Genomic DNA, 26,688 nt, shown 5'->3' on the forward strand with positions numbered 1-26,688 from the left:
GAAGCAGCAAAAAGGGAGAACACTTCTGCACTGTTGGTGGGAATGTAAACTAGTACAGCCTCTGTGGAAACCAATGTGGTAAAATCACTAAAAGATTTTAAAATCGACCTTCCATATGACCCCACAATATACCCAGAAGAATTCAAATCACTCTATAAAAAAGACACTTGCACATGTATGTTTGTCTCAGCATTGTTCACAGTAGCAAGAACATGGAACCAACTGTGCTGCCGATCAAAAGAGGACTGGATAAAAAAATGTGGTACATATACACAGTGGAATATTACACAGACATAAAGAACAAAACCATGAACTTCACAGCAACCTGGATGGACTTAGAGTCTATAATATTAAGTGGTCTTTCACAGAAATAAAGAACTGAATATCACATATTCTCACTCATAAGCAGACCTTGAACAATTATCATAATATTATAAGAAAAGGATTGGCGGAAACTGCTAGGAAGGGAGCGAGGAAGTGGGATTGGCAGTACTGGGAATCTGCCTGGGGAAGGTGGGGGGGAGCACACCCTGTCGATAAGGGTACCTGCATAATGAACATTTGTATACCTAACCCTGAATTGTACCCCACATCTTCAAAATAAAAAAAATTAAAATTAAAAAAATAAAAAGGAGTTTGGGTTTTGTTTTTGTTTTTTTTTTTAATTTCAAGATAGCTTCTTTCTGGTGTGCTATAGAGTTTAAGAAGCTAAAAATATTTCACAGACTCTCTTGCAGCTAGGGTTTTGGGATTAAATTAGTTTCTGCTAATTAGACATTCTATGCAAGATTGGAAAGTGCAGCTGATGTTGCCTCAACTTCCTTATTTTAATTCCCTTAATGTGGTTAATGTGGGTAGTGACTGTTTCCTACAACTAAACTCAGACTAATACAGTCTTCATGTATTTGTGATCTACCACTGTGTTTTGTATTTCCACATTAAGTAGATGTATACATTGCTCAACTTTCCCCCTCTCTTTCCTTTAAGCTATTGCAGCTAATTGCAAAATCCCAGTTAACTTCATTGAGTGGTGTGGCACAAAAGAATTACTTCAACATTTTGGATAAAATCGTTCAGAAAGGTAAGTGATTGCTGATACTTTTAATATGAATCTTAATTAGATATTTGATACAGATATGGGATTTTTCTTTTATCTTTCCTCAGAAGGTATGCTGTCCAAAGCAATCATGTAAATAACATGCTAACATCAGATGGGACTAGAGGTCCCAGTGTTCTATTACTACTGTGTACTTTTTTAAAAGTTATTTTGCATACAAAGGGCTATATTAGGAAAAATAACTAACCTGAGTTTTAAAAATATGTTTTACTTTTTCATGGTTAGTTAATCATAGTTCATTTTAGCTGTATGATTCCATAATTAGCAAGAATGTAGCTTGTTCACTTAGGCATCAGATAAATCAATACTTTTTAAAATTTAATGCATTTGCTTGATTAATTATTCCATCAAAAAAATGGAAATGGTAAAGGAAAAGTTAATTAATGGCCAATGTAAATGGAACTTTAAATTATATACCATGAGCTTATGAAATATAGAAATTTATATGCATAAGCATTTTAAAATATTGTCTTTATAAGTACAAAACAAAGTATAAACTGACCATTTTAAAGACAAAATTGTAAATCCAACTGAAAATTTACTATCAGATAAAATTTTCAAGTTTTTTTTAATGCCATCATTGTGACTCAGAAAAAAATTTAAGTTTAAAAAAAATCTCATTATACTTATGATATCTCAAAAATTATGCCTATTTTGGTTTGCAGTGAAATTAAATCTTTTTTATTGTGATAAAATGCACATATCAAAAAAGTTATAATTTTAACCACTTAAGTGACAGTTCAGTGGCATTAAATACATGGACATCCATCCCTAGAGCTTTTTCCCAAACTGAAATTCTGTCCCCATTAAGCACTAACTCCCCATTCCTCTTCCTCCAGCCCCTGGTAACCACCATTCTACTTTCTTTCTCTGAATTTGGCTAATCTAGGTACCTCATAAGTGGAGTTATACAATACTTATCCTTTTGTGACTAGCTTATTTCACTTAGCATAATGTCCTCAAAGTTTATCCGTGTAGAAGCATGTCAGAATTTCCTTCCTTTTTAAGGCTGAATAATATTCTGTTGTATGTATAGACCACATGTTGTGTATCTGTTTATCTGTGGATGGACATTTGAGTTGTGAAACTAAGTCATTCTTAAAAATAGTGGTTAACTGTATCAGTCCATAGCTTTGTTTTTATTTTTTCCAGTTCTTGATGACCACCACAATCCTCGCCTAATCAAAGATCTTCTCCAAGACCTAAGCTCCACCCTCTGCATTCTTATTAGAGGAGTAGGGAAATCTGTGCTGGTGGGAAACATCAATATTTGGATTTGCCGATTAGAAACTATTCTCACCTGGCAACAACAGCTACAGAATCTTCAGATGACTAAGGTATGAATATCTTGATATAAGAATTATTGCACTCTGGTTTTGTATTATAAAACTCATTATCTCTTTTAAGCATGTGTAAAAAACTATTACGGCATTTTAAAAGCTTTTTTTAAACACTTCCACAAGTATTAATTAAATCATTTTAAAACAGAATAAAACCAAAAAGACTCCTTAATGACTTACAGTTATTGGGAAGACAGAAGATATGGTAATCATTAAACAGGGCTGATCCTGTGGGTGATTAGGTGGTAAATTAATTTACCTTTAAGAGAAATTAAGTATTTCAGTTACTAAGATAATACTGAATAAATTAAAGCTAAATTGTATTGCCAGTAATTCTCCATTTATGTAATTGTTACTTCTAGGGAGTTAGTAATTTTTTTCCTCTTCTTTGCTATTTTTTTCAGAGTTTGTGTGTTTGTGTATGTTTACAGTTTTTTGGCAACAGTGATCAAGGAGGTGCAAATCGTGTCATTGGTTTTAATTATTTATTTATTCTGGAAATGAGTTTCAACAAGAAAAATGTTAACATTATTGACCAAAGTCTTTTAGATTGTTTTATTTATCTCTAGTACTAATAAGAGAAATAATAAACTGAATATATATCTTAGTGGCATGAGTTATGTGGCCTTTGTCATATAAATGATTCTCCAAATTTTACTGGTAGCATCATAATTCTGTTTTATCACTGCACCCACCAGGGTCCACATGAAGGAGTTGTCTTCAAGTGGCCTTGGAATACCTTTACTTTGCCATCTAAAAATGGGGTTTACAATAAGAGTAATGATTTCCCAATCATGAGTCTGAAATTATCACTAATAATCTAAAATTCAATGTCAGTAAGAGCAAAGCACATCTGTTATAAACATGTTTGTTCTATTGTCTTGCAAATAACACTGTAGTAATTCAGGGTTCTCCATAGGCTGGCTCTGCACTACTTATTTTCCCATCTTCCCCATGCATCTAGGTGGGTCTTGTATAAAAGTCCATATGTAAAACATGTCATAAACCATGTAGTTTGCCATAGAAACCCCAGGCCATGTGGCCCAGGCTTCCTTTGTCCCTGATGTGGCATATCCATAGTAGTAATGACACCCAGCTGCTGGCCCTCTGGGGAGAGAGTAGAGTATGTCATTGTCCATATTGAGGTTTCAGTGGTCAGGATCTTCAGGAAGGGAGTTTGAGAAGAACCAGGAAGCAGACTTTCTGGTCTGACTAGGAAGTTCCAAGCAGGCTTAGCTGTTGTACATTCTGTAGAGAGATGTAGATTCATGACAACTTTGGACCAGTGGGACAGCAAGGAAACTCTAAGGATGGGGCTTGCACATTTCACCTAGGGGAAGGAAAGGAGTAAGCAAAGAAAAGGCTTTCATCTTCACCCAGGTAGGCTGTGCAGAGCAAAAAGAAGGCATAAATATGTACTAAGCTTTCTTCTGGATCTCATTTCCATTCATACTAGCTGGGAAGAGGCCCAGGCAATATATGGGAAATATACAGGACTCCAGCTTGTCCTTCTCAGGGCAGCCAGTGGCCACTGAAGGAGAAAACACTTTGCTTTGGCCTGGGGTGGGCCCTATAGCCCTGGTACTCAGGGCACATTTATGTGGTGCCACCTCTCTGCCCCAGCACAAAAGACTGATGTCACCATTGTGCCATTTTGTTCAAGTGGGAAAATAAGGCACAGAAATGAAATTAATGATTAATCCTTATTTTTTATTTGTTATTTTTATTTTATTTTATTTTTAGAAACCTACATGTAGCTTTGGGAACACAAGGAGAACATACAATCCTTTTTTAAAATTTATTTTATTTTTAAAATGTGGGATACAATTCAAGATTAGGTATACAAGTAGTCATCATACAGGTGACCACTTATATACCTTTGGTCTCCACTTTGCCTGGTTTGAGATCAGGTACACTTATTAATGTTATGCCCCTCCTACCCCTCCTCCCCTGGCAGTTTCCAGCTACTGCCAATCCTGTCTTAAAATATTATGGTAGATGTTCAGGGTCCACTTATGAGTGAGAATATATGGTACTCAGTAATGATTAATCTTTAACTGAGGAATAAGAAAGCATTAATGAAAACATAAAAGTGCCAGTTTTCATTGTGTCCATTCACATCTTTCCATCTTAGACCTTGAACTAATTTTTTTTGGTTCTTTCCTGGGTTGCAGATTCCTTCAGGTCTCTCCCACCACACTCTCCAAGTGCTCTCTCAGGCCAGAGTGGGAGACATGATTGTGTTCCTATGAGGAGTCTGGCATGTACATCCTGTGCCCTGCTAGCAGCCTTGGAGTGGGTGACATTCAGCTGTAGGAGTCAGAGACTTAGACGTTTCTGAAAATGTTACCTGAAACCAGTGGAAAGAGTTCTTTGCAGTTCAAATAACTGGAGGCATTTGTGGACTGGACTCAGTTGACCCAGTTGGTCTGAGGTGGCTTAAGATAATGAGTCCCAGTCTTATAACCTGCTGGCTGGTGGCGAATTGCTGCCTTATATTTGTTCATAGTAATTCCGAGGTAACATGAGCAGATGTAGGTAGAACAGAGCAGCCAAGAGCTTCCATAGATCCCTGAGATTGGAAGTCCAAGTACACTGCATAAATTTGTACCCTCTCAGCCTCACAGGATACGGGGCCAATTTTCTGCAGTGAGCTGACAGTCTTCCTTCTCTTCTGAATTCTCTTAACAAGAAGTATATTGATAATCATTAAGTCGAAATTCTCATACTCCCCAAAGTAAGCAGAAACTTAGTATATATTAAGCATTGAAACGTTTTTAAGACTGTCAGTAATTCTTTTTTTTCTTTCTCATAGAACAAATATGCACTGCTTTTTTAGCTGCATTTCAAGTTTCTGTAGTGTTAATAAATTTCCAGTGGAAATTTAGTTTCCCTCAATCAGCACTTCCTGGATGCCACCACAGGCTCATCATAAGGGAAGATACATGGATTAGCCAGCATGGCTTTTAGCATGGCACCTCTAAGGGTCCCAGGGAGATGAGCTCAGGACAGACAAGAGAACTCAGTGGGGTATTGGAACAAAGATACACAGGGCCACTGACAGGTTACACTGGTTCACAGATGATGTGATACTTTAGGTGGAACTTAAAGAATGAATAGAAAGTATCTAGGTAGTGGTGTACTGGTCAGCGCTTAGCTGGATCTCTGGTAGCAAGAGCCCTGATTTGTAGCATTTGTCAGTTTCCCACTATGGTTGATTTTTAAGCCACCAACAAAAAAGTCAACTGGCTCACAAAATTCCTGACAGTTGCAGAATTGGCTTCTGGGAACAGGTATGGGCAGCCCTAGCATGCCATGGGATATAAGGGCCTTTCGGGCAAACAGGTGTGGGGAACTTCTACAGAGTTTGATGTGCTGAATGCCTGGAGTTCTTGAAAGAGGGTGCAGGGGAGTAGACCAGACATGGGGCTTTGCGGGCATTACAGAGCCTCTGCCGTTCTTTCTGCAAGGGTCCTTAAGAGAGGTCTATGTTTGGTAGGACCAGCCAGTTTGGAAGGAAGCAGACCCCATGCAGTTATGAGGAGAGTTCCCTAAGGAATGGCAACATGAACAGGAAGGATGAACTGGGGAGAGACACTGGAAAAAGACTAGACAGCACTTGGTGACTTTGAAGTGGGCATGAGGGGAAGGAAGAATCAAGGAGACTTGAAGCAACTCCCTACTTGGTTAGGGGAATAATCCTCCTGTGAAGAAGGGCAGAGCAGTGAGGAGCATAGACTTGGGGCCAGCAACCTGGAAGTGATGCTGGACTTCGATCTTGGGCAAGCCACTCAAGTCATCTGTATCTGAGCTTCTTCTGTGTAAAATGAAATACTAGTGGGATGAGTTTCTGTCAGCAAAAGTGCTTCCACAGAGAATGAGAGTCATTGATATATGCTTGCAACAACTGAGACTATCCCAAAGCAAGAAAAGAAGAAGCATTGTTCATTTTACAGGTTAGTGTGGATTTTACAGGTTAGTGAGAGATTTTTTTTTACATTTTACAGGTTAGTGAGAGATTTCATGATGGTGAAGAGCATGTAGCTAATTGGTGGTGGAGGTATAAGGAAAAATGCAGCATGGTTTCTGATCAGTTATGCAGCAAGGCTTTTCTGCCATGTCATGTATGAATGGCAAGATTTAGTGTAGATGAAGTGCTGTTATAATTGTGATGGGGCCATAAATCTGGACCCTGCCAGAAAACCTAGACACCAAATTGTCACACCAGACCGAATAGCTCTTTACTAAACCAGGACTTTTCCTACCACTGAATACCACCTTAAACTTTTTTTTTAGCAGCAGAATGTAAACTTCCATCTGATATAAAACTTTTTCTTAAAAGGAAGGAGAATAAATCACTTGTTCAGATTAAAAATTAATTCTTGTGATACAGTTGACACTGTTAGTTGGGGATTAATTTACACATGTTATCTTTCATATGTGCTCACTGTGTATCCTAGAAGCAAAGATGGGCTAAAACTGAATCCAGCATGCTTAGATGTGTCAGTAGCAAGCATTAGTCAGTCTGTTCTTGCATCCAAAGAAGTATGCTGAGAGTCTGCCAGCGCCAAGCTGGCCGTAGGGTCCCAGTCTTGGGCTGTGCAGCCTCACCACTACCATATAGTGGAGGCAGTCCTGTGCATAAGTCCCATCAGCTGTGGAGGTAGAAACACACATGTGAGGATAAGAGACGAACAGCCCTGCAGACCACAAAAGCTACATAATCTTGTTTAGAACGTTAGAGCGTTTTGCAAATTGTCAGCACATGAAGACCCCCAGGTATCTGTCAGATGCCCAGTTTGGGGAGGTAGAAATGTGACTCAGACAGTTGCTGCATTCTCCATCTTTGCACTGTCCATTGGGATACACAAAAAGGACTCTTCAGCGGCTTCCATTTCTACTGAAGTCCTAAGCAGGCATTTCCATGGCAAGGAACTTATAAGGGAGCAGGAAAAGAAATGGAGGTGCCAAGGCATGGGTGCCCCAGCCACCTCTTCCTGTACCCCACTGTCCAGAGAGGTCAGGTGATTTTTTTAATCAAAATTCAGGGAATTAGCACATTCTAGCCAAAAATAAATGGCTTCTGTGTTTTGTATGCAGCAGGATATAGAAGGGCAGGCACATCAGAAAGACCTGGGTGACCATGCAGGTAAATAAGCGTATTGACCTCATGAAGAACAAATCAGAAGCTTGTAGAAGTGCATGTGGTGCTGAGGCACCACTCCAGAGCAGGCCCAGGTGCCAAGGTAACCAGGCAGCCTCTATCCTGCCCAAATACCCGGAACCCAGCCTCAGAGAGAGGTGCTTTTAGCGTAATGATGGGACACTTTGAGACAGCTTAACTAAGACCTGAAAAATCTAAGACAGTTTGAGCCCAAACCTGACACAGGGTTGCCCTGGTCAGCCTCAGAGCAGAGTGGATTCTTGAATGGATTCAACCCACCTTTTGGGCCTGAAGGCAGACAACACATCTCAGCACAGAACAGGTACACATATGGGTCTCCCAAGGGCAGATGCATTGCATTTGCTCTCTGGCATGAGGGAGAGAGGAAATGGTTTATAAATCGTAAAGCTAGAATCGTAAAGCTAGAAAGTGGGCTGATGATGGACAAAGGTTTCCATGATGCAGAAGGAATACATAATAGAGGGCTATTTCGTGGCATGGTGACTGCAGTGAATAATCATATATTGTTTACTTCATATTTGCTAAAAGAATAGATCTTCAGTGTTCACCACAAAAAAAAAAATTACTATTTGAGGTGGTGGATATATGAATTAGCTGAATTGTAGTAATGATTCCATAATGTATACAAACATTAAAACACCACAAACTATAAGTTTGTACAATTTTTTTCAATTAAACCTCAATTTTTAAAAGTTAAAAATTTTTAAGTAAAAAAAATATATAAATAAAAGTAGAAGGGATCTTGTACACAATGTAATCAACCTCACTCATCACTGAGGCAACCAGCACAGCCTCCCAGGGTCCATGTGCTGTTTGAGTCACCCAGACAATGCAGATTGGGCCTGGATCCCCCACCTGACACTGTGATGAATGTCTTTGTTGCCCTCATGAAGCATTTGATTCATCTCGTCAACAGTTCTGCATTCTTAGGTCCTACCATTTTCCAGATGTATCTTTCTATATGCAGTAGTCTGATACTTAACCTCCTGGTTAAGGTAAGTTGTTGAAAACAGGCCTGGCATGTGGAAGTGCAGCCTAAGAACAGCCCAGCTCTGCCTGAGCTGCACCAGCCCTCCCTGAGCTCACAGGTGTGGGCCCCATATACCCTTCGAGGTGCAAGCACAGTGATACTTTACAGAGGAGAGCCCCTTTTGCATTACCATATTTTGAAATATTTATTCCAGCTTGGCCATTAAATTTCTTTGTGAACAAATGCCATTTGCTGTCTCAATGAAATGTCACCTTGTTTTCCTTTCAGCAAGTGAACAATGGCCTCACCCTCAGTGACCTTCCTCTGCATATGCTGAACAATATCTTGTACCGGTTCTCAGATGGATGGGACATCATCACTTTAGGCCAGGTGACCCCCACATTGTACATGCTCAGTGAGGACAGACAGCTGTGGAAGAAGCTGTGTCAGTACCATTTTGCTGAAAAGCAGGTGAGTGCAAACCATCCACTTGCCCTCAGACTGACAGGTTTAGTAGACTCCATCCTGGGGCCATACTACATAAACTCACCTGCATAATCAGGAACAACCAGAATCACTTATGGTCTTTCTTCTGCAGAGTGTAACATTTATTTTTCATATTCAGAAGGAACATGATTCTAAAAATAACCCAAAACCAAACAGCAAAGCAAGAGTTGAGTTCTTCTCTCACCTCTGTTGATAAAGAGGTACATCAAAGCCATAGGCTTATTACCTTTCCTTCTTATTTGATGAATCACATTCCAGTTCTGCTTTTGACTAAACTGAACATTCTAGAAAAGTCGCATGCCCTCTGTGGGCCTCAGGCTGCTTTTGTCACTCAGACACCACCCTGAAGTATCCACAGACTATCTCTCCCCTCCTGCCTGGTTGCTACCTTCAAGGAGCATGTTCCAGTGTAACTCGCCTGGGGCCTTTCCAGGGTAGTTTGCTTGTTCCTCATCTACAGTGAAGCCCTGCTGGCACTGTGTCTGGCCCTCTGTAGAACTCAGGTGTTCCTCCTCACCCCACAAATGTGTGGGAATACCTTCTCTGGGCTGGGTGGGGCATAGTCAGGGAGACAGGTGAGAGGGAGACGTGTCACATTCCTCCCAGAATGGGGTTTGAGTTGTGCTGAACATTGTGAAGTCCTAGCTGACTGTGTGTCTTCTGCAGGGGAGCAGTCTCTACCCTTGGAGCACAAGGCAGGGGTCAGGGCAGATCCTAGGCAGAGAGAAGGACCCTGATGGGGGGAGGACATGGTATGTTTGGGGGTGGAAGTTGAGGAAGCAGGGCAGAGACTGCACCATGCCAAGGGTCCTCATCTGTATTCTGCAAGCTCAGGAGAGCTCACAAAGCATGTGGAACATATTGTGACTTTTGGAAGAACTTCTGTTCATGTTTGAGGAATAAGCTGGAATGGATGCCAGGAGACCCCTAGAATTCTTTCCTGGGAAAGGAAGTGTTGACAAAAAGATGTCAAACCCTGTAAAATATGTAAGATAGTTTGTTCTTGAGCCAAACTTGAGAACTTAAGCCCAGGTATACCATCCTCAGGAGGTCCTGAGAATGTGTCTACTGTAGCCAAACAGCAGCTTGATTATATAGTTTTAGTGTGGCAAAAGTTACAAAAACTGTACATCAATACATGTGTTATTCTCATTGGTTTGGCCTAGGAAGAAGGGTCATTTCTAAGCGGGGCTTGTAGGTCATAAGTGAGATAAAGATTTCTTGACTGGTAATACGTAGTTCTTTTTGTTTTGTTTTGTTTTTTTGAGTTGGAGTCTCACTTCGTCACCCAGGGTGGAGTGCAATGGCACACTCATGGCCACCCCAGCATTTACTTGCTAGGCTCTGGCAATCCTTCCACCTCAGCCTTCCCAGTAGCCAGAACTACAGGCATGTGCTACCACACCCAGTTAATTTTTTATGTATTGTAGAGATGAGGTCTTGCCAAATTGTCCAGGCTGGTCTTGAACCCTCGGGTTCAGGCAGTTCACTGGTCTTGGCCTCCCAAAGTGCTGGGATTACAGGCTGAGCCACTGAGCCTGACCCATATGTAGTTCTTATGAGGAGATAGGATGTTTTGCTGAGACAAAGGGTGGAAAGACTCCGTGTTTGCTGATAGAAGTCCTATATGTGACAGACTTCAGTGAGAATAGATAAATGTCTTTCAAAGTTCCTGGAGTCTGGGAATCCACAAAAGATGGCTTTTCAGAGCCATAAACTAACTTTATTTGTTATGTTATGCCAAAGTCAGATTGGAAAGCAGACTTTACAGTGTAAGATAATAAAACCCTCTTTGGTGAGTCCTTATCAGGCTGTGACGCCTCAAATCTTTTAGTCAGAAATTACAGTAAGAAAAAATAGGTTAGGTTTAGTCCTCAGTTGGTGGCCCATACCAGGATCAAACCCATGACCTTGGCATTATGGAAATGCACGGAGCAACAGGAAAGACGTTAGGAGGTGACTTTAATGGGCTGGGGGACCTGGGGAGGTCCCCAGAGTAGGCCAGGTCTGAGAAGAGGGTCTTGTGGAGAGCTGTTGGCATCTGAGAGGTCTTTGGAGGCAGGGCCTGAACAGATGCATCAAGAGAAGAGAGGTTGTGACAGGAGTGGCCTGCACAGGGCTTTGAGGGTGCCAACCCCAATGCTGAGTGACAGACACAGAGCAAGGCATCCCCCAAAGGGGGGGAACCAAGCCCTGGAAGCTATGGTGAGTAACAGAGATGAATAAGGACAGAGAGGAGTCATTAGATTTAGCCTTGCAGAGATTATGGGCACCTTGGGGAAAACGGTCTTAGATGAACTCACTGGGAAGAAGCAAAAAAAAATTCAGAGGTTAATTTGAGTAGGAGACAAGGGACTGAATTCCAAGTCAGCATTGGAAGCGGGAGAGAGGGTTGGATAGAATTTTGGAGGGAAGATTCAAATCCTCAAAAGAGGGTGAATGAAGGTTGTCTGCCTCCATAGCCTGTCCTGGAATGTATCCTCTCACGTTCAGGCCTGAGTTGTCAGGCCCCCAGAGACATTAATGAGAGTGCCTGACAGGAATTTATACACTCGGACCCTAAATGCATTTTAAAGATGTCTGTTGACCATTTGTGTGCTCCTTACAGTTCCTTACAAAAACTAAAGAAGTTAAATGTCTGTTTTGCACTGATATTAAATTTCCTCCTAGAATAATTAGGTTAGAATTAGCCATTAGCAGCTACAGGTACATCTCATTAGTACACATTTTCTTGTTTGAATTATAAAAACACAGTGTTTAGAGTTAGTTTTTGTGTATAGTGATAGGTTAGGGATCTTGTTTTAATCTTCATGTGATCCGCCAGTGTTCCCAGCACAATTTCCTGAATAAGTTCACCTCTCCTCAGTGGTTGTTAGTGGAGGCTTTGTCAAAGGTGAGTTGGTTGAGAAATTGAGATTTTTGCTTCTAGAATCTCTATCCTGTTCCATTGGTCTACATGCCTGTTGTACCAATACCAGGCTGTTTTCATTATTATAGTAAAGTTTAAAGTCTGGAAGTGTGATACCTCCTGTTTTTTTCTTTTGCTGAGGATTATTTTTGGCTGTTCGTGGATGTTTATATTTCCACAGGAATTTCTGTATGTTTCCAGGTCTCAAAAGAAGGATGCTGGTACTTTAATGGGTATTACATTAAATCTGTAGATTGCCTTTGGTAGGGTGGACATATTAACAATGTTGATTCTTCCAATCCATGAGCATGGAATATTTTCCATTTGTTTGTGTCATCTTTGATTTCTTTGAGAAATGTTTTGTAGTTTTAGTTATAAACATCTTTCACTTCCCGGGTTAGAAAGATGCCAAGGTATTTCATTTTCTTTTATGGCTATTATAAATGGGATTGTGCTTTTTATTTGAGTTTCTGTTTGTTTATTGTTGATATATAGGAATGTGACTATCTTTTATATGTTTATTTTATACCCTAAGACTTTTCAAAAGCCCTTTATCAGTGCAAGGAGGTTTTTGATAGATTCTCTTGGGTTTTCAGGGTATAGGATCATGTCATCTGCAGAGAAGGAAAACTTAACATTCTCTTTTCCTATCTGGATACTCCTGATTTCCTTCTCTTGTCTGATTACTCTATCTAAGACTTCCAACACTATATTGAACAGGAGGGGTAAGAGTGGGCAGCCTTGTCTTGTTACAGTTTTCAGGGGAAATGGTTCCAGTTTCTGTCTGTTCAGCAGTATGTTGGCTGTGGGTTTATCGTAGATGGCGCTTACTATTTTGAGGTATGTTACTTCTATACCTAGGTGTTTGAGGGTTTTAATCAAGAAGGGATGCTAGATTTTATCAAAAGCTTTTTCTGCATCTAATAATATAATCATGTGGTTCTTGTTTTTGCATCTGTTGATGTATTTAATTACATTTATGGCCATGTGGATGTTGAACTAGCTCTGCATCCCGAGGATGAAGCCTACTTGGTCATGGTGGATGATTTTTGAAATGTGTTGTTGGATCCAGTTTGCCAGAATCTTGTCGAAAATTTTTGTATCTATGTTCATCAAGGATATTGGCCTGTAGTTCTCTTTCTTTGTTGGATCTTTACCCGGTTTGGGTATCAATATGATGTTAGCTTAATAAAATGATTGGGGAGAGCTCTGTCTTTCTCGATTGCCTGTAATACTTTCAATAGAACTGGTATCAGCTCTTCCTTGTATGTTTTGCAGAATTCTGCTGGAAAGCCATCCAGGGCTTTTTTTTTTTGTAGGTAGTTTTCTTATGACAAAGTCAATTTCCTGGGTTGTTATTGATCTATTTAGAGTTTCAGTTTCTTCTTGTTTCAACATTAGGAGGTTGTGTGATGTCAGAAAGTCCTCCATATCGTTTAGGTTTTTGAGTTTGTTTCCATACAGGTGTACATAGTACTCTTTGAAAATCTTTTCTATTTCTTTAGGGTCAGTTGTGACTTGATCTTTTACATTTCTGATTGTGTTTATTTGGGTTTTTCTCTCTTTTTGTTGGTCAGTTTGGCTAGGGCTCCATCAATCTTATTTACCCTTTCAAAGAACCAGCTTTTTGTTTTGTTGATTTTTTTCTATTATATATTTTTTCCTTCTCTGCCCCTTGTTTTGGCTTTTATTTTAAAGATCTGGATTCTTCTGCTGAAGTTAAGGTTTTGGTGGTCTTCCTTTTCCATCTTCCTTGGATGATTTGTTAGGCTGTTAACTTGTGATCTTTCCATTTTCTTCATGTATGTTCATAGAGGTATGAATCCCCTCTTAGTACTGTTCTCATGGCATCTCAGGTTTTGATAAGATATCTTTGTTTTCATTTGTTTCTAGGAATCTTTTAATTTTTGTTTTGATTTCCATGTTGACCCAGGAATTGTTCAGCATCATGCTGTTTATTGTCCATGTCTTTGGTTTGGTTTGTGGGTGTTGATATTTATTTTTATTCCACTGTGGTCTGAGAAGGTGCATGGGAGTATTTCAATCTTATGAAATTTGTTTATGCTTGATTTATGGCCAAGGATGTGGTAAATCTTAGAGTACTTTCCATGTGGTGATGAGTAGAATGTATATTCTGTGGTTGTTGGGTGGAGTGTTCTGTAGGTATCTATTAAGTCCACATGAATGGTCAAGCACCAAGATGAGGTTCCACATCTCCTTGTTGATTTTTTGCCTCGATGATCTGTCTAGGGTTGTTAGTGGGGCATTTAAGTCTCCAGCTATGATAGTGTTAGAGTCAATATCTTTTTTTAGTTTTCCTAGAAACTGCTTTATAAAAAGTTGGTGCTCCTATGTTGAGTGTATATATGTTTAGAATGGATTGAACCATTTATCATTATGTATATATGTTTACATATATCATTATGTATATATGAGTGTATATATGTTTAGAATGGATTGAACCATTTATCAAAAATTTTTAATTTTTGATAGCTTAAAGGATATTTTGTCTGGTATTAAGATTGCAGCTCCTGCTTTCTTTTTTGTTCCATTTGGTCGAAAGTTTGTTTTCCATTCTCTTACTTTGAGTTTGTGAATGTCCTTTCTGGTGAGATAAGTCTCCTGGAGACAGCATATTGTTGCATCATGTTGTTTTTTAATCCAGTTTGCCATTTTACATCTTTTCAGTGGTACATTTAGTCCACTCATGCTAGTTATTGAGATGTGAGAGTTTATTCCTGTCATGGGGGTTCTTATAGAGTTTGTTGTTATTGTTTGTTTGTTGTTCTTCTTTTCACTTTTAGGTTGATTTATGTGTGTTTTCAATATTTTTTCTACATTCTTGGGAGGGTGTGGTCATTCTTTTATTTCTTTCTTCCATGTTTAATACTTTCTTAGGTGTTTCTTGTAGAGCTGATCTAGAGGCAGCGTAAACTCTTAAGGATTGAATGTCTGGAAAGGGTTTTAATTCTCTATCGCTGATGAAGCTTAGCATAACTGGGTAGAAAATTCTTGGTTGAAATTCTTTATCTTTGAGAACTTTGAAAATTGGACTCCAGTCTCTTCTAGCCTGCAGTGTTTCTGTAGATAAGTATTCTACTATTCTAATTGGTCTTCCACAATAGGTAATCTGACCTTTCTCTCTTGCTGCCGTTAGGGTTTTTTTCTTTTCTTCTTCCTCTTTTTTTTTTTTAAAGCAGGATTAAAGCAAGGACAGAAAAGCTCTCACAGTGGGAGGGGATCCAGATTTTTTTCTTTTATACTTACTTTGTGTAAGCAAATTAACTATGTGTCTAGGAGTTGGTCTTCTCATTTTATGTCTTGCAGGGGTTCTCTGAATCTCTTGTGTTTGAATGGTCACATCTCTGATGAGATGAGAGCAGTTTTCTTGGATAATTTTATGGAATGTTTGTTCCAGGGTGGTGTCTCTATCTGCCTCAGGGATTCCAATTAGTCTCAAGTTCAGCCTCTTGATATAATTGCACATCTCTTGGAAGCTTTGTTCCATCTTTTTAAGCTTCTTTTCTATGTTTTTAACAGATTGAATTAGTTCCATATTTTGGTCCTCAAGCTCTGAGATTCTTTCTTCTGCTTGGTTAATTCTGTTTTCCATGCTTACCAGTTTGTTATTTATTTTGCTCACTGTATTCCTTATTGCCATCATCTCAGTTATCAGCTCCTTCATTCTTTCCTTGTCTCTCCTAATTTCTATTTATTCTCTCTATTAATATCTTGATATCTGGGTTTGTGGTTTGAGACCAGTCGTTCTGGAGGCTGTTCATTGTTTGAGTTCCTCAGTCTGTATTCTCAGCTGATGTCCTCCCAGGGTTTTGTATGGAACCTGTGTTTTTCCATTGGTTCTCTTTATTTGTGATGGTTTTACTCCCACTTTTTCCCTCATCTTTAATTCTGTTGTTCAGTGATAGCTTTCACTTCTGTTTGCTCAATCCCCTGTTCTTCCTTATGTAGATCCTCTGGATTTGTTCAATTTTGAAGCCATACTGGGGTTGGGGGACTATGCCTTCTGCAGTTTTCAGGTTTGATTAAGGAGGGAGCTGTGGTTCAGAAGCTATCTGCAGATTCCAGTATCTGCTGACATGTGTAGGCCCCCTGGAGCCCACTTCCCACTACCTTACAATCTGTCCATGTGGTGGGGGTGTATGTTTGCCTCCTGAAAGAAAAATGAGATAAGAAAAAGGAAAAGAATGGAAAAAGGAAGGAGGGAGATGAAAGGAAGGTGAAAAGAAAGAAGAAGAGGGAAAACAGGCACACCAACTAACAAATAAACAAACAAAAACAAAAAACACAAAAAAACAGACAACCATACTAACAAAAACCCATTTAAGTATTCGCCCTCAAAAATACTCATACACAAACAGAAAATCTAAAAAACAACAATAAAATAACACAAACAAAGCAAGTACAAAAACAAACGAAAACAGAAAGCCATTTCTGGAACTTCAGGTTCCTTTCCCAAGCACTGCCACTGCTTTTGGCTGCCACCACATTATGCAGCAGCTCTCATCTCCAGCCCATCCCCTCCACTTTTAGCGCAGGCCTATCAGGTTGTTCTCAGCCTGGGTCAGACGCCCCATGAACTGCTGTGGGAGGAATGTGGATCAAATCTTGACTCACCCAACTTGTCTTCTGCTGCTGCTACTGCCAAGTCACCCACTCAGCTCAGATGTGTCTGTGCCTGGTCCAGCATTGGGGAGGGGTGTCTGTCTCTCCATGTCTGATGTTTGATCCCAGAGAAGTTTGGAGATAGCCCTCTGGGTCTCAGATAGGAGGCTGGACAGAACTAGGTGGGGTCACACAGGTCTTTGCCCTTCCCAAGACAGAGAAAATGGCAGCAGTTGACATCTCCTCACCAGCAGCAGGGCTCACTTCCAGATTTCCTTACTACACCTTCTCCACAGTTCCTGCTGTTAGCACTTGGCCTGCTGCTGCAGGTGGTGGCATGGGTCAGGTGCCAGGTGCTGAAGAGCAGCTGATCTCTACTGCCTCCTCCCAAGAGACCCCCGAGAATGGCAGATGACCCTGCATGTGGGGGGGACTCCAATCTCAGGGCAGTGATGGGTTGTAGTCACCTCTGGAGGAGAACCCCAGGTGGTTGAACCTCAGTCGCCCCTCAGATGGACTTTCACTCATCCTCTAGCATACATCTACCCACACAGTCTTTATGGACACTCATTGTGCAGACTCTCACACTCTGACCAGTTCCATCACCATCTTGCCTGTCTCCATATTAACTATCATTTCAAGGATATTTTCATGAGGTTTTTAGCCATTTGTATATCTTAGGAGAACTGTTTTTACAAGTCCTTTTTCCCATTTAAAATATTGGGTTATTTTTATTATTGAGTTTGTGTTCTTTATATATTCCATATATAAGTCTCTTATCAAATATATGTGTATAGCTTATTTTAACTTAATAGTGTATCATAGACATCATTTCAGATCAGAATATTTAAATCTGTTTAATGGCTGCTTGGTGTTATAGACATATCATGATTTGTTTGATTCATCCCATGTTGAATTAATCCAAGTAAATTAATTTCAAGTAATTAAATGTTTCCTTCACTATACTGCCTTTTAAAAAGTTTTGCACCTAATGTTATGCTTTGAAAATCATCTTCTGCTCATTCTGAACAGAATTTTGTTTCTATTTAGTTTTGTAGACATTTGATCCTTTCAGAAAAAGGTCATATTGAATGGAAGCTGATGTATTTTGCACTTCAGAAATATTATCCAACTAAAGAACAGTATGGAGACACTTTACATTTTTGTCGGCACTGCAGCATTCTCTTTTGGAAGGTAATAATTTAAATATTCTCTTTGAATTTGAGAATTGACATTTGGTGAAACACTACTTATATTTTTTAAAGATGGAAAATGCTTTTGGTGATTAAAAAAAAGTTGAGATATAGTTCACAAAAATTGGGGTAGGAGAACAGGTGTTCATAAAAGCAAAATATAAAACTTGTCATTTGAATCAGAATTGTTGAAAACCAACATGATGTTTGATCTGTTTTTCCCATGGGTGACTCTGTTTCTTCATTTCGAGAATGTTAAGAGTGCCCTGGGAGCAGTGCAGTGTCTGTCCTGGGTAGGTTATGGCAGTGGCCCTGGGTGCCCTGCCAACTCTCAGTTTCAGGATGAAGGCTGGTGTGCAACTCCCCTTTTGTACATTTGAGGAGGAATCCTCCTTGTTTTCCAGATGCGGCCCTCAGCCTGAAACTCTGATGACCAGCGTCTTCTTTTTATATGCCCACTGTGTCTGCAGTGGACCAGGACTAGTCTTAGGCTTCATTTCTCCAAGCAAAGGGATCCATAAAGAAGTCAAAGATTTTAAAATAAATCTGTACCTTTTCATTCATTTGATCAAAACTTAACAAGACTATCATTATCTGCAAATCTAATCCTTTAGTGAAAAACTTAGAAACATTATCTTCAGCAATTTCAATATCCAAAAAGTAAATTAGGAATTGTTCATCCTATTTCTATTATTTGTTTTACTTCTCCCTATCTGGACTATGTCTCTGATAATATATGTTTTCTGCAGTCAGAGGTTAAATGTCTGTATACCACTTCTCCAGTATAATTTATTTTCTTAATATGATAATGTTGTGTCACTTTGGAATGAGTTTCCATGGTTTCTCTTATGTTTGAACATATTGAATGTTGTGAGATTTCACTGGGGAAAAAGTGTTGAAACCAAGAAGCCCAGTCCCTGCAGCGAATAGCCTCCCTGCCCCTGCAGAGTTCCAGTCTGCCCTAGGGAGGGAGCCCTTCTGCCTGTACAGGTCTAGATCCTGCCTCTTGCCTTCTCTGGGTTTAGGGAGGTAATACCAGAACATTTTTTGATTACTTCTTGTGTTTTATACGTATCTGAATTTGTTATCAGGTGGGCAACAAGGCAAGCTCTAGGTTGTTTGAAAAGAGATAACTACTTTTTTTCAGCTCAAATTACATTTATACTAGTATGGCTTTTTTATTTTTATAATCCATGGTTGAGGAGAAAACATAAAGATGCTGTTTTCCCTGCCTTATTTTAATAGTTTTATTTAATCAAAGGTATGCAGCATCATGACTCGTTACTGATGCATGAATAACTTAGGAGATTTCATTTCTATTGTTTTATATTTATTGATTTATATCCTTTCTTTCCTGAAATTAAAAAGATGCAAGATGTTATGTATTTTTGCAGTAATACAATTGTTTTGTAAAGTATTGCACCTCAAGAACAGGGAGCTTCTTATATTCAAATTTATTCTCAACTTGGTGAAGTCAGCAAATCAGTTCATCAGTGAGATTACAGCTATACAGATATGCAGGAGAGAGCCCTCATTCTACAGTCTTCTCCCCAGTCACAGGGCATGAGGGTGAGTTGTCTGCAGCAGACACCACAGCAGATGCTTGTGGACAGAAAGAAAGGGCCCAAGTGAGTGGAGTCCAGGTTCTCACTCCAGCTTTGATACCTAGCCTTGAAGGGAACAGGACCACCCTTCTCTGCAGCTCCTTTTAGGACTAATATCCATGCTTCTCTGAAAATCCTCAACACCAACAAAACACAAGGATGTAGATGAAAAGCTGTAATTTCTAGTTTTAGTTAATGTTTCCGAGCTACTTTTCTTTTTACTTTTTATGCTACAGAAATATTAAGAGCAATGATACTTTTCTAGGGGAAAATACTATTCATGGGATAGAAAGCTTTCAGTTTTGTATATGATAGTCAATATTTTTCTCAGAACAATATTTAAGAATATCGGATCTCTTCCTATCTACTGAGTAATTAACATAGAAACAAACACTCTCTCCTTAGTTTCTATGTTGTTAGGCAATACCGCTTGAGTATCATTTGTCCAAAATGCTGAGGACCAGAAGTGTTTCAGAATATTTGCATATATATAAAATGAGATCTTGGGGATGGGATCTAAGTCTAAACATGAAATTTGTGTGTTTCATATACACTTCATACACATAGCCTGAAGGTAATTTCTTCAATATTTTTAATAATTTTATGCACAAAACAAAGTTTGTGTTAAGTACTTATATATAGAATTTTTCACTTGTATCATCATGTCGTCACTCAAAAAGTTTTGGATTTTGGAACATTTCGGATTTTGGATTTTTGGATTAGGCAAATATTGCTAACTAAGAATATGCTCCCAAAGTTTCCTGAAATATGTAAGTTCTGACTTTTTTTTAATTGAGAGAAATGATTCTTAGCTTTCGAAGATAATTTGCTTGTCATTCTTGTATCTAGTGAACCCTCCTATCATGTTGTGGAAACTGAGAACAAGTCTCTCCTAGTGAAGACATCTACCAGTCATCTTAGTTCTAGGACATGCAGGTCTTGCCCCTGGAGGCTATATGACGTCTCATTTCACTGTAGCCTCTCCCAGTGAAGTGGTCGCATCCAGCTTCTCCCACCAGACGTCATTCCAGAAAGCACTGGTCATAAGTCCATGTTTTCATTTCCAAATCAGTGCATGAAAATATTTTAAAAGATCAGTCTCTCCTAATTTAATGCCTGAGGCAATCTGATACTTCCTGTTTTGCCTCCCATCAGCTCTGCCGTAGTTTGCCTGATAAGACTCTACATAGGTAGGTGGCCTGGGAGCCATGCCCAAACTGGAGTCTGGCAGACCTGGACTTGCCTCCAGCTGTGTGGCCCATGTAAGCCACCTCCTCCCAGAGCTTCAGTCTGATGATAGGACCTTCCACGCAGGGTGCCTGTGAAGGTGTAACAGTGAGACCTGGCACAGAGTTGGTGCTAAAAAAGTGGCTCCTATGATTTCTACTCACTTTTTAAAGCATCCCAATAAATCATTTGTGTTGACTAAGAAATTAAAGTAATATCAGCTATTATGAACCACCACGGTGGGAGTTGGTGACTCTAAACCCTTGCCTGGCCCTCAGATGTGGTCATGAGCTGACACCAGGCAGCATCCGTCTGGGCTTTGTGTCCAGGATCTTATCATTTTCCACAGTACATTATGTGGAGCTCTCTGGTTAGCAGTTGCCCTGGAGCCTCTTCATCTGCTCCCAAGTTGATTTTCCATCTGTTCTGGCTTCACTATACTGGAGTTACTTTTTAAACTCTTCTACCTGCTTTAATCAGAGGCCACAGCAGTAGGTGTGTGCTAGAAAGTGGCCTCCATGCTGATCTGGCCTCAAGAAACAAGTGTCAAAGGTGGAGGTTGATCACATAACTTCTGGGCACATGTAGAATCGAGTTAATGAGCATTATTGAGCCCAGAGCAGGTCCTCAGGATATCAAAGAAGGAATAAAAAGACTTTCCAAAAAATCTATTATAATTTTTTTCAGTATAAACTGTACATGGAAATATTAGTGTTTCTTTATGTATTTTTCAGTGAACAATTTTGGAGATTATTTACAGCCTCATTAGTTGTCAATCTGGTAGACTTAAAAGTAAATATAAATATTTTTATTTGCCTTAAGACTGTCTAGAAGTAGTTTGAGAATTTGGGCTATCTGATGGTGCCTTTATGCTTTTAATAATACTTAGTACTGCACAATTTGGTTACCTGTTATTATTCGTTATTTTCATAAATAATATGCATCAGACCTAAATGCCTAAATACAGTCTGGCTCTTTCTAATCTTAATTTTTCCTTTTTTTCCTCCCTTCACTGCATTCCTTCCTGATTCTTTCTTCATGATCTCAAAGGACTACCATCTTGCTTTACTATTCAAGGTACTTCCATATGTTACCACACATACTGTGTTTGGGATAAAAACATCACGTGGTGTGGCATCTTACACACATCTTCCTTGCCCCCGGCCTGGCTTGCTCTCAGCTCTTGCTGACTTGAGCGGCCACTGTGATCATATCAGCAAGGACCAGAGTATTTTCATGGAATATCTCACAGACCAACACATGGGTGCTGAGGAAGGACACTACATGTGCCCGTAAATATGTAATTTCAATAAAAGACACTGCACACAGCACCTCAGGGTAGCAGCACCAGGTACAGGAGAGACCCAAGGCTGACCTCACGGCTTCTGGTCCCATTTGCCTTTGCTCCTCCTAAAATTTTGCCAAATTTCCTCCACAAAACTTATTTTTCTTTAGTCACTTCTATTAAGTAGAATTCTGGATCTTGGGTCATGAGCATGGCCAGCTCCCCTGGAGCAAGCATCGGCTGACACAAGTCCATACCTCCTCCTTGCCTATGGGAGGGGCCTGAGCTGACTAGGGATGAATGTTACTCTGAGTAACAAAGTGGACTAGGGAAGACAGGATAGAGGAATGGCCAGACAGGAGGTCAGAGAGACACATGGTTCCTTTTGTAGTCACGTAGGTTCTGGGGCAGCTCAGGTGGTATTGGTGGCTGATTCCTCTAACTCAGGACCAGATGTGGCTTTGGAGGTCTGATAGGAGCCTCCTGTCTCCTGCCTGCCCTGAACAGGAACTTGGAAACTGCTGTGGCTGCCCCTGTAATAGTCATTCTCATCCAAGTGATTTCCCACAAACCTTTGAGGTGGGGCCCACAGTCCTCATCAACAAGCGACTCAGGACTCCCTCCAGAGGTATGACTGGCAGTAGTAGGCCTCCTAACCATCTCCCTCCTTCCCACAGGACTCAGGACACCCTTGCACGGCGGCCGACCCCGACAGTTGCTTCACGCCTGTGTCTCCACAGCACTTCATCGACCTCTTCAAGTTTTAAAGGCAGCCCCACTGCATCCCTGTCCCAGGCTTTACATCGTGCATTGTGTGTGAAGCTAGTAGTGAGTGTGCAGTGGGGTGGGTGTCGGGAGGCCCCTGGGAGAAAAAGCAGAAAAGATTGTCCCTCCAAGAGAGAGGAGTGCATTGTTATGTAGTTTCATCTTTGAAGGAGGTCAGGGCGAAGTAACTCATTTCTTCTTTTTTTTTTTTTTCTTGAGTCGGAGTCTCACTCTGTTGCCCAGACTGGAGTGCAGTGGCTGCTCCCAGCCACCGCAGCCTCGACCTGCTGGGCTCCGGCTATCCTTCTGCCTCAGCCTTCCAAGTAGCTGGAACCACAGGCGCGCGCTATCACGCCCGGCTGATTTTTTGATTATTGTTGAGATGAGGTCTCGCTGTCCAGGCAGGTCTCGAACCCGTGGGTTCAGGCAATCCACTCACCCCAGCCTCCCAAAGGTGCGGGATTACAGGCTGAGCCACCGAGCCCGGCTTCATTTCTTCTTTAATGATTTTCTTCTGAGCATATTAAAATATGCAATTTTGCATATTTATAAATATGGTTCAAAAATATTTGGGGTTGTCAGCCCCACATTCTGTGCTGAACTGACACTAATGGCCAAGAATATGCTTCTTAACTATCAGATTATAGTTTCCCAATTTTATACTAATTGGGGGTGGGGGGCGGAACAATTGATCTTTGTAAATATATTGTGCAGAATATTTATTTTTTCTTAAAATGTATTTTAAAAACTGCATTGACTGTACCCAGATGAGTTCTCTTTAAATACAAAGTGAACTAGGGAAGTGCTAGCCATCTTCCGTCTTGGTGATTATGGGTCCTGGTGTGAATTGTGCATAAACACCTGTACCTAACAACTGGTGGTGGTCGCTGTGCACCGAGAGTATTCGCTCCAGATTACGGTGGCACCCAAACCCAGACACAGAGTGTTTGCCAAGATTAGGTTGGGAACAGCCCAGTGTTGTCTAAACTTCACTTGTGTTAACTACTTTTATACACACAAAGTAAATAAATCATATGACCTATTTATTTAACTTTGTCAGTTTTGCATCTTACTGAAAAACAGTGTTAGTGATTTTGATTTTGTCTTTAAAAGATTGTTTTATTTTTAAAATAGCACATGTCCATTTTAGAACATTTTAAATATATATATAAAATACAAACCGCTCAGAATCCCATCACCCAGATTACTGTGCATGCTAAAAATAATATGAAAGATCAGCCCTCAACAGGTGTAGGATAGAAATGTATTATTGTAAATCTTTGAATGGGGTCCAGGGACCCAAGCAAATTATTTCTACTTCCTTAATTTTGTTCTAAGCATATTACCATTTGTAATTTTATATATTTATAAATATGGATCGAAAAAGATTTTGGATTTTCATTCCCACATTCTGTGCTGAACTGAAATGAATGGTGAAGAATATATTCACTTGTCAAATATAGCTTCCTTCCAGACATGATGCAAATATCCAGAACTCTGTATTAGAGTAGAAGTTTTTCATAAGACCCTAAGTGTCCTCTGTAACATTTCCATTTGAAAATCAACCCCTTTTCTAGAAGCACTTGCCTCATCTTAAGTATTACTTGAAAACGTGGTTTTTATTGGCTCCATAGCATCATTAAGATGAAATACTCTTTATCATCACAGCATTCAGGTGGCTCCTAAGTGTTTTGCTGTCAACATCAGTCACTGTGATATAAACACATACATAATATGACTATCTGCTGATGATAAACCAGAACAACCACCAACATAAATGAGTCAAACATTTTCTACGGCTTTTAACATGTATTTCCAGATTGCTCATGAGGAAAAAAAATTACCTATCTAAGAGAGGGAGTATATTGAGTTTCTGTTATTCTTAAAGTACAGATGTTCCTTGTTGGTGCTGTTTTAATAAGTGAAGAACTGGATGTGTGATTTATTGTGAGGTTGAACGATTCTATATATTTGTTAGCTTTTTTTTTTTTTTTTTTTGGTGAATTGCCTAATGTATATTCTTTGCCTATTTTTCTTTGGGGATGTTAGCCTTTTCATGGTAATTTCTTATTCACAGAGTATTAACCTTGTAAAGTTGTGCTTCTTTCCTTCAATTTGTCACATACTTTTTAATTTGTTGTGATGCTATTTGACTGTTCTATAGACTCACACATACATGCATTCACCTTGTATAAATGAAGCAATACCTCCTCAGAAAAAAAATAATAGTGTAGGGAGAGGATTCCAGCTATTCCACCTGGCTGATGTATTTCCACAAGCAATGAATGCAGCCAGTCCCAAATGGTCATACACATGGCACAGCCTCTTGCAGATGTGCTCAAGGGACAAGGTGTGAGGCCGGGCGTTGAACAGGGATGGTTTACATTGCTGGGAAGAGTTGAAGGGTTAATGGAGGGTGGAGACAAATGACAGAATAAAGACAATTTTCAGGCACAGATCAGTTATTTACAGAAGATCAGACAAGCATAAATTTACACATTTGAGGACTTTTTTAAAATACAAGTTCTAATAGATGGAAAAGGTAGGGATGCCACTCCCTGTGAGATTAAACTATCTTCTGATGCATTTATTTGCAATGAATTAGAGATTTCAGGACACCAAGAGTCTGTGACCAGGCAGTAAGTTTTACATGCCCTTTATTCCTGACACATTCAAGACCAAACCTGTTTCCAATCTGTGCTGCTCACTCAGGGCCTGCCCAATTCTGCCCAGCTGGTCCAGGAAGCTGGTGTCTCTGACACCCAGTTGCATCTTCCCTCTGCCTGTTTTGAGAGTTGAAAAGACACATTTCTCCCCTAATCTATGAATACATAGAAATCAATGAGAGCCAAGTGCTGTCTCAGTAGATCAAGGTGCAGCTCTTTAATCGTTTCTTGAATGTTATACTGTATTGTGTATATATTATATATAAATGCTGTAGAGGTTTGTATGCAGAAAACTATGTCCACTTTGTGGAACAATTTTAAGGAACTATGTACAGTTTTTGCCTTAAATGCTTTTAGAATCAAACTCTCATATATGATTTTTGTATATTGATCTTGTATTCTGCATCCTTGCTGAAATAGTTTATCAGTTCTAATAATATGTTTGTAGATTCTTTATGATTTGCTATATACAAAATCATGTCATTTGCAAATAGACAAAGTTCCACGTCTTCCTTTCAGTCTAGATGCCATTTATTTCTCTTTCTTGCCCTACTTCCCTGGCTAAGACCTCTAGTATAAATGTTGAATAGCAGTAGAGGAACAGACATCCTTGTCTCATTCCTCATCTTAGGGGAAAGCTTTCAGACTTTCACTATTAATTATGTTAATCTTGGGTTTTCCATTGATACTCTATATCAAGTTGAGGAAGTTCCCTCCTAACCCTCGTTGAGTATTTTTGTAATAAAAGGGTGATGGATTTTGTCAAATGCTTCTTCTGCATCTCTTGAGACGATCATGTGGCTTTTGGCCTTCATTCTATTTTGCATGTTGAACCAACCTTGCATTCCTGGGCTTCACTTAATACATGGTGTATGATATTTGTATACACAGTTGTTGGATTTTGTTTCCTGGAACAGTTGGTCCTCTGTATCTGCTGATTGGTTCTCCTTGTGATCAGTGTCTGGTTTTGGTGTCAGGGTAAAACAGTCTTAATAGGATAAGCCTGGAAAAAGTATTCCCTCCTCTTCTGTGTATCAGAAGAATTTGTGAAAGTATCTTGTTAATTCTTTAAATGTCTTATAAAACATCACATCAGATTTGAAGTCACTGGGGAGAAGCCTCAGTTGTCAGTGTAGTCACATCCTTTTGGAAATTCCTTTGTCTTGTTACCCTTTAAGATGATACGGCTATTTTTTCTACAGATGTGTTGGTTAGAAGTTTTTCTTTTAATTTTAAAGGGCTAACCTAGCAAATAAATGGACTTTAGAACTTAATCTGTTCTGCTTATCTCCAGAATT

General features: G+C 39.7%; 1 protein-coding gene across 3 annotated transcripts in view; it reads left to right on the top strand.

The window, feature by feature from the left end:
* The window catches only part of FBXO25 (F-box protein 25), a 95,086-nt gene extending 72,158 nt beyond the window's left edge, over window positions 1–22,928 (top strand). Inside the window, exons 5-10 of one of the 3 annotated variants that reach the window (XM_008061916.2) lie at window positions 988–1,081; window positions 2,270–2,454; window positions 8,901–9,083; window positions 17,701–17,844; window positions 21,725–21,751; window positions 22,637–22,928. In XM_008061916.2, the coding sequence (XP_008060107.1) occupies window positions 988–1,081; window positions 2,270–2,454; window positions 8,901–9,083; window positions 17,701–17,844; window positions 21,725–21,751; window positions 22,637–22,726 (723 nt within the window). In that variant the 3' untranslated portion in view covers window positions 22,727–22,928. The remainder of the gene's footprint in view (window positions 1–987; window positions 1,082–2,269; window positions 2,455–8,900; window positions 9,084–17,700; window positions 17,845–21,724; window positions 21,752–22,636) is intronic. The other 2 variants (XM_021714385.1, XM_021714384.1) reach the window with 2 other exon arrangements.
* The last annotated feature ends 3,760 nt before the right edge of the window (window positions 22,929–26,688 follow it).

The sequence above is a fragment of the Carlito syrichta genome, unplaced genomic scaffold (genome assembly GCF_000164805.1).
Source record: "Carlito syrichta isolate Samal-C Ts95f unplaced genomic scaffold, Tarsius_syrichta-2.0.1 Scaffold305639, whole genome shotgun sequence".
NCBI lineage: Eukaryota > Metazoa > Chordata > Mammalia > Primates > Tarsiidae > Carlito > Carlito syrichta.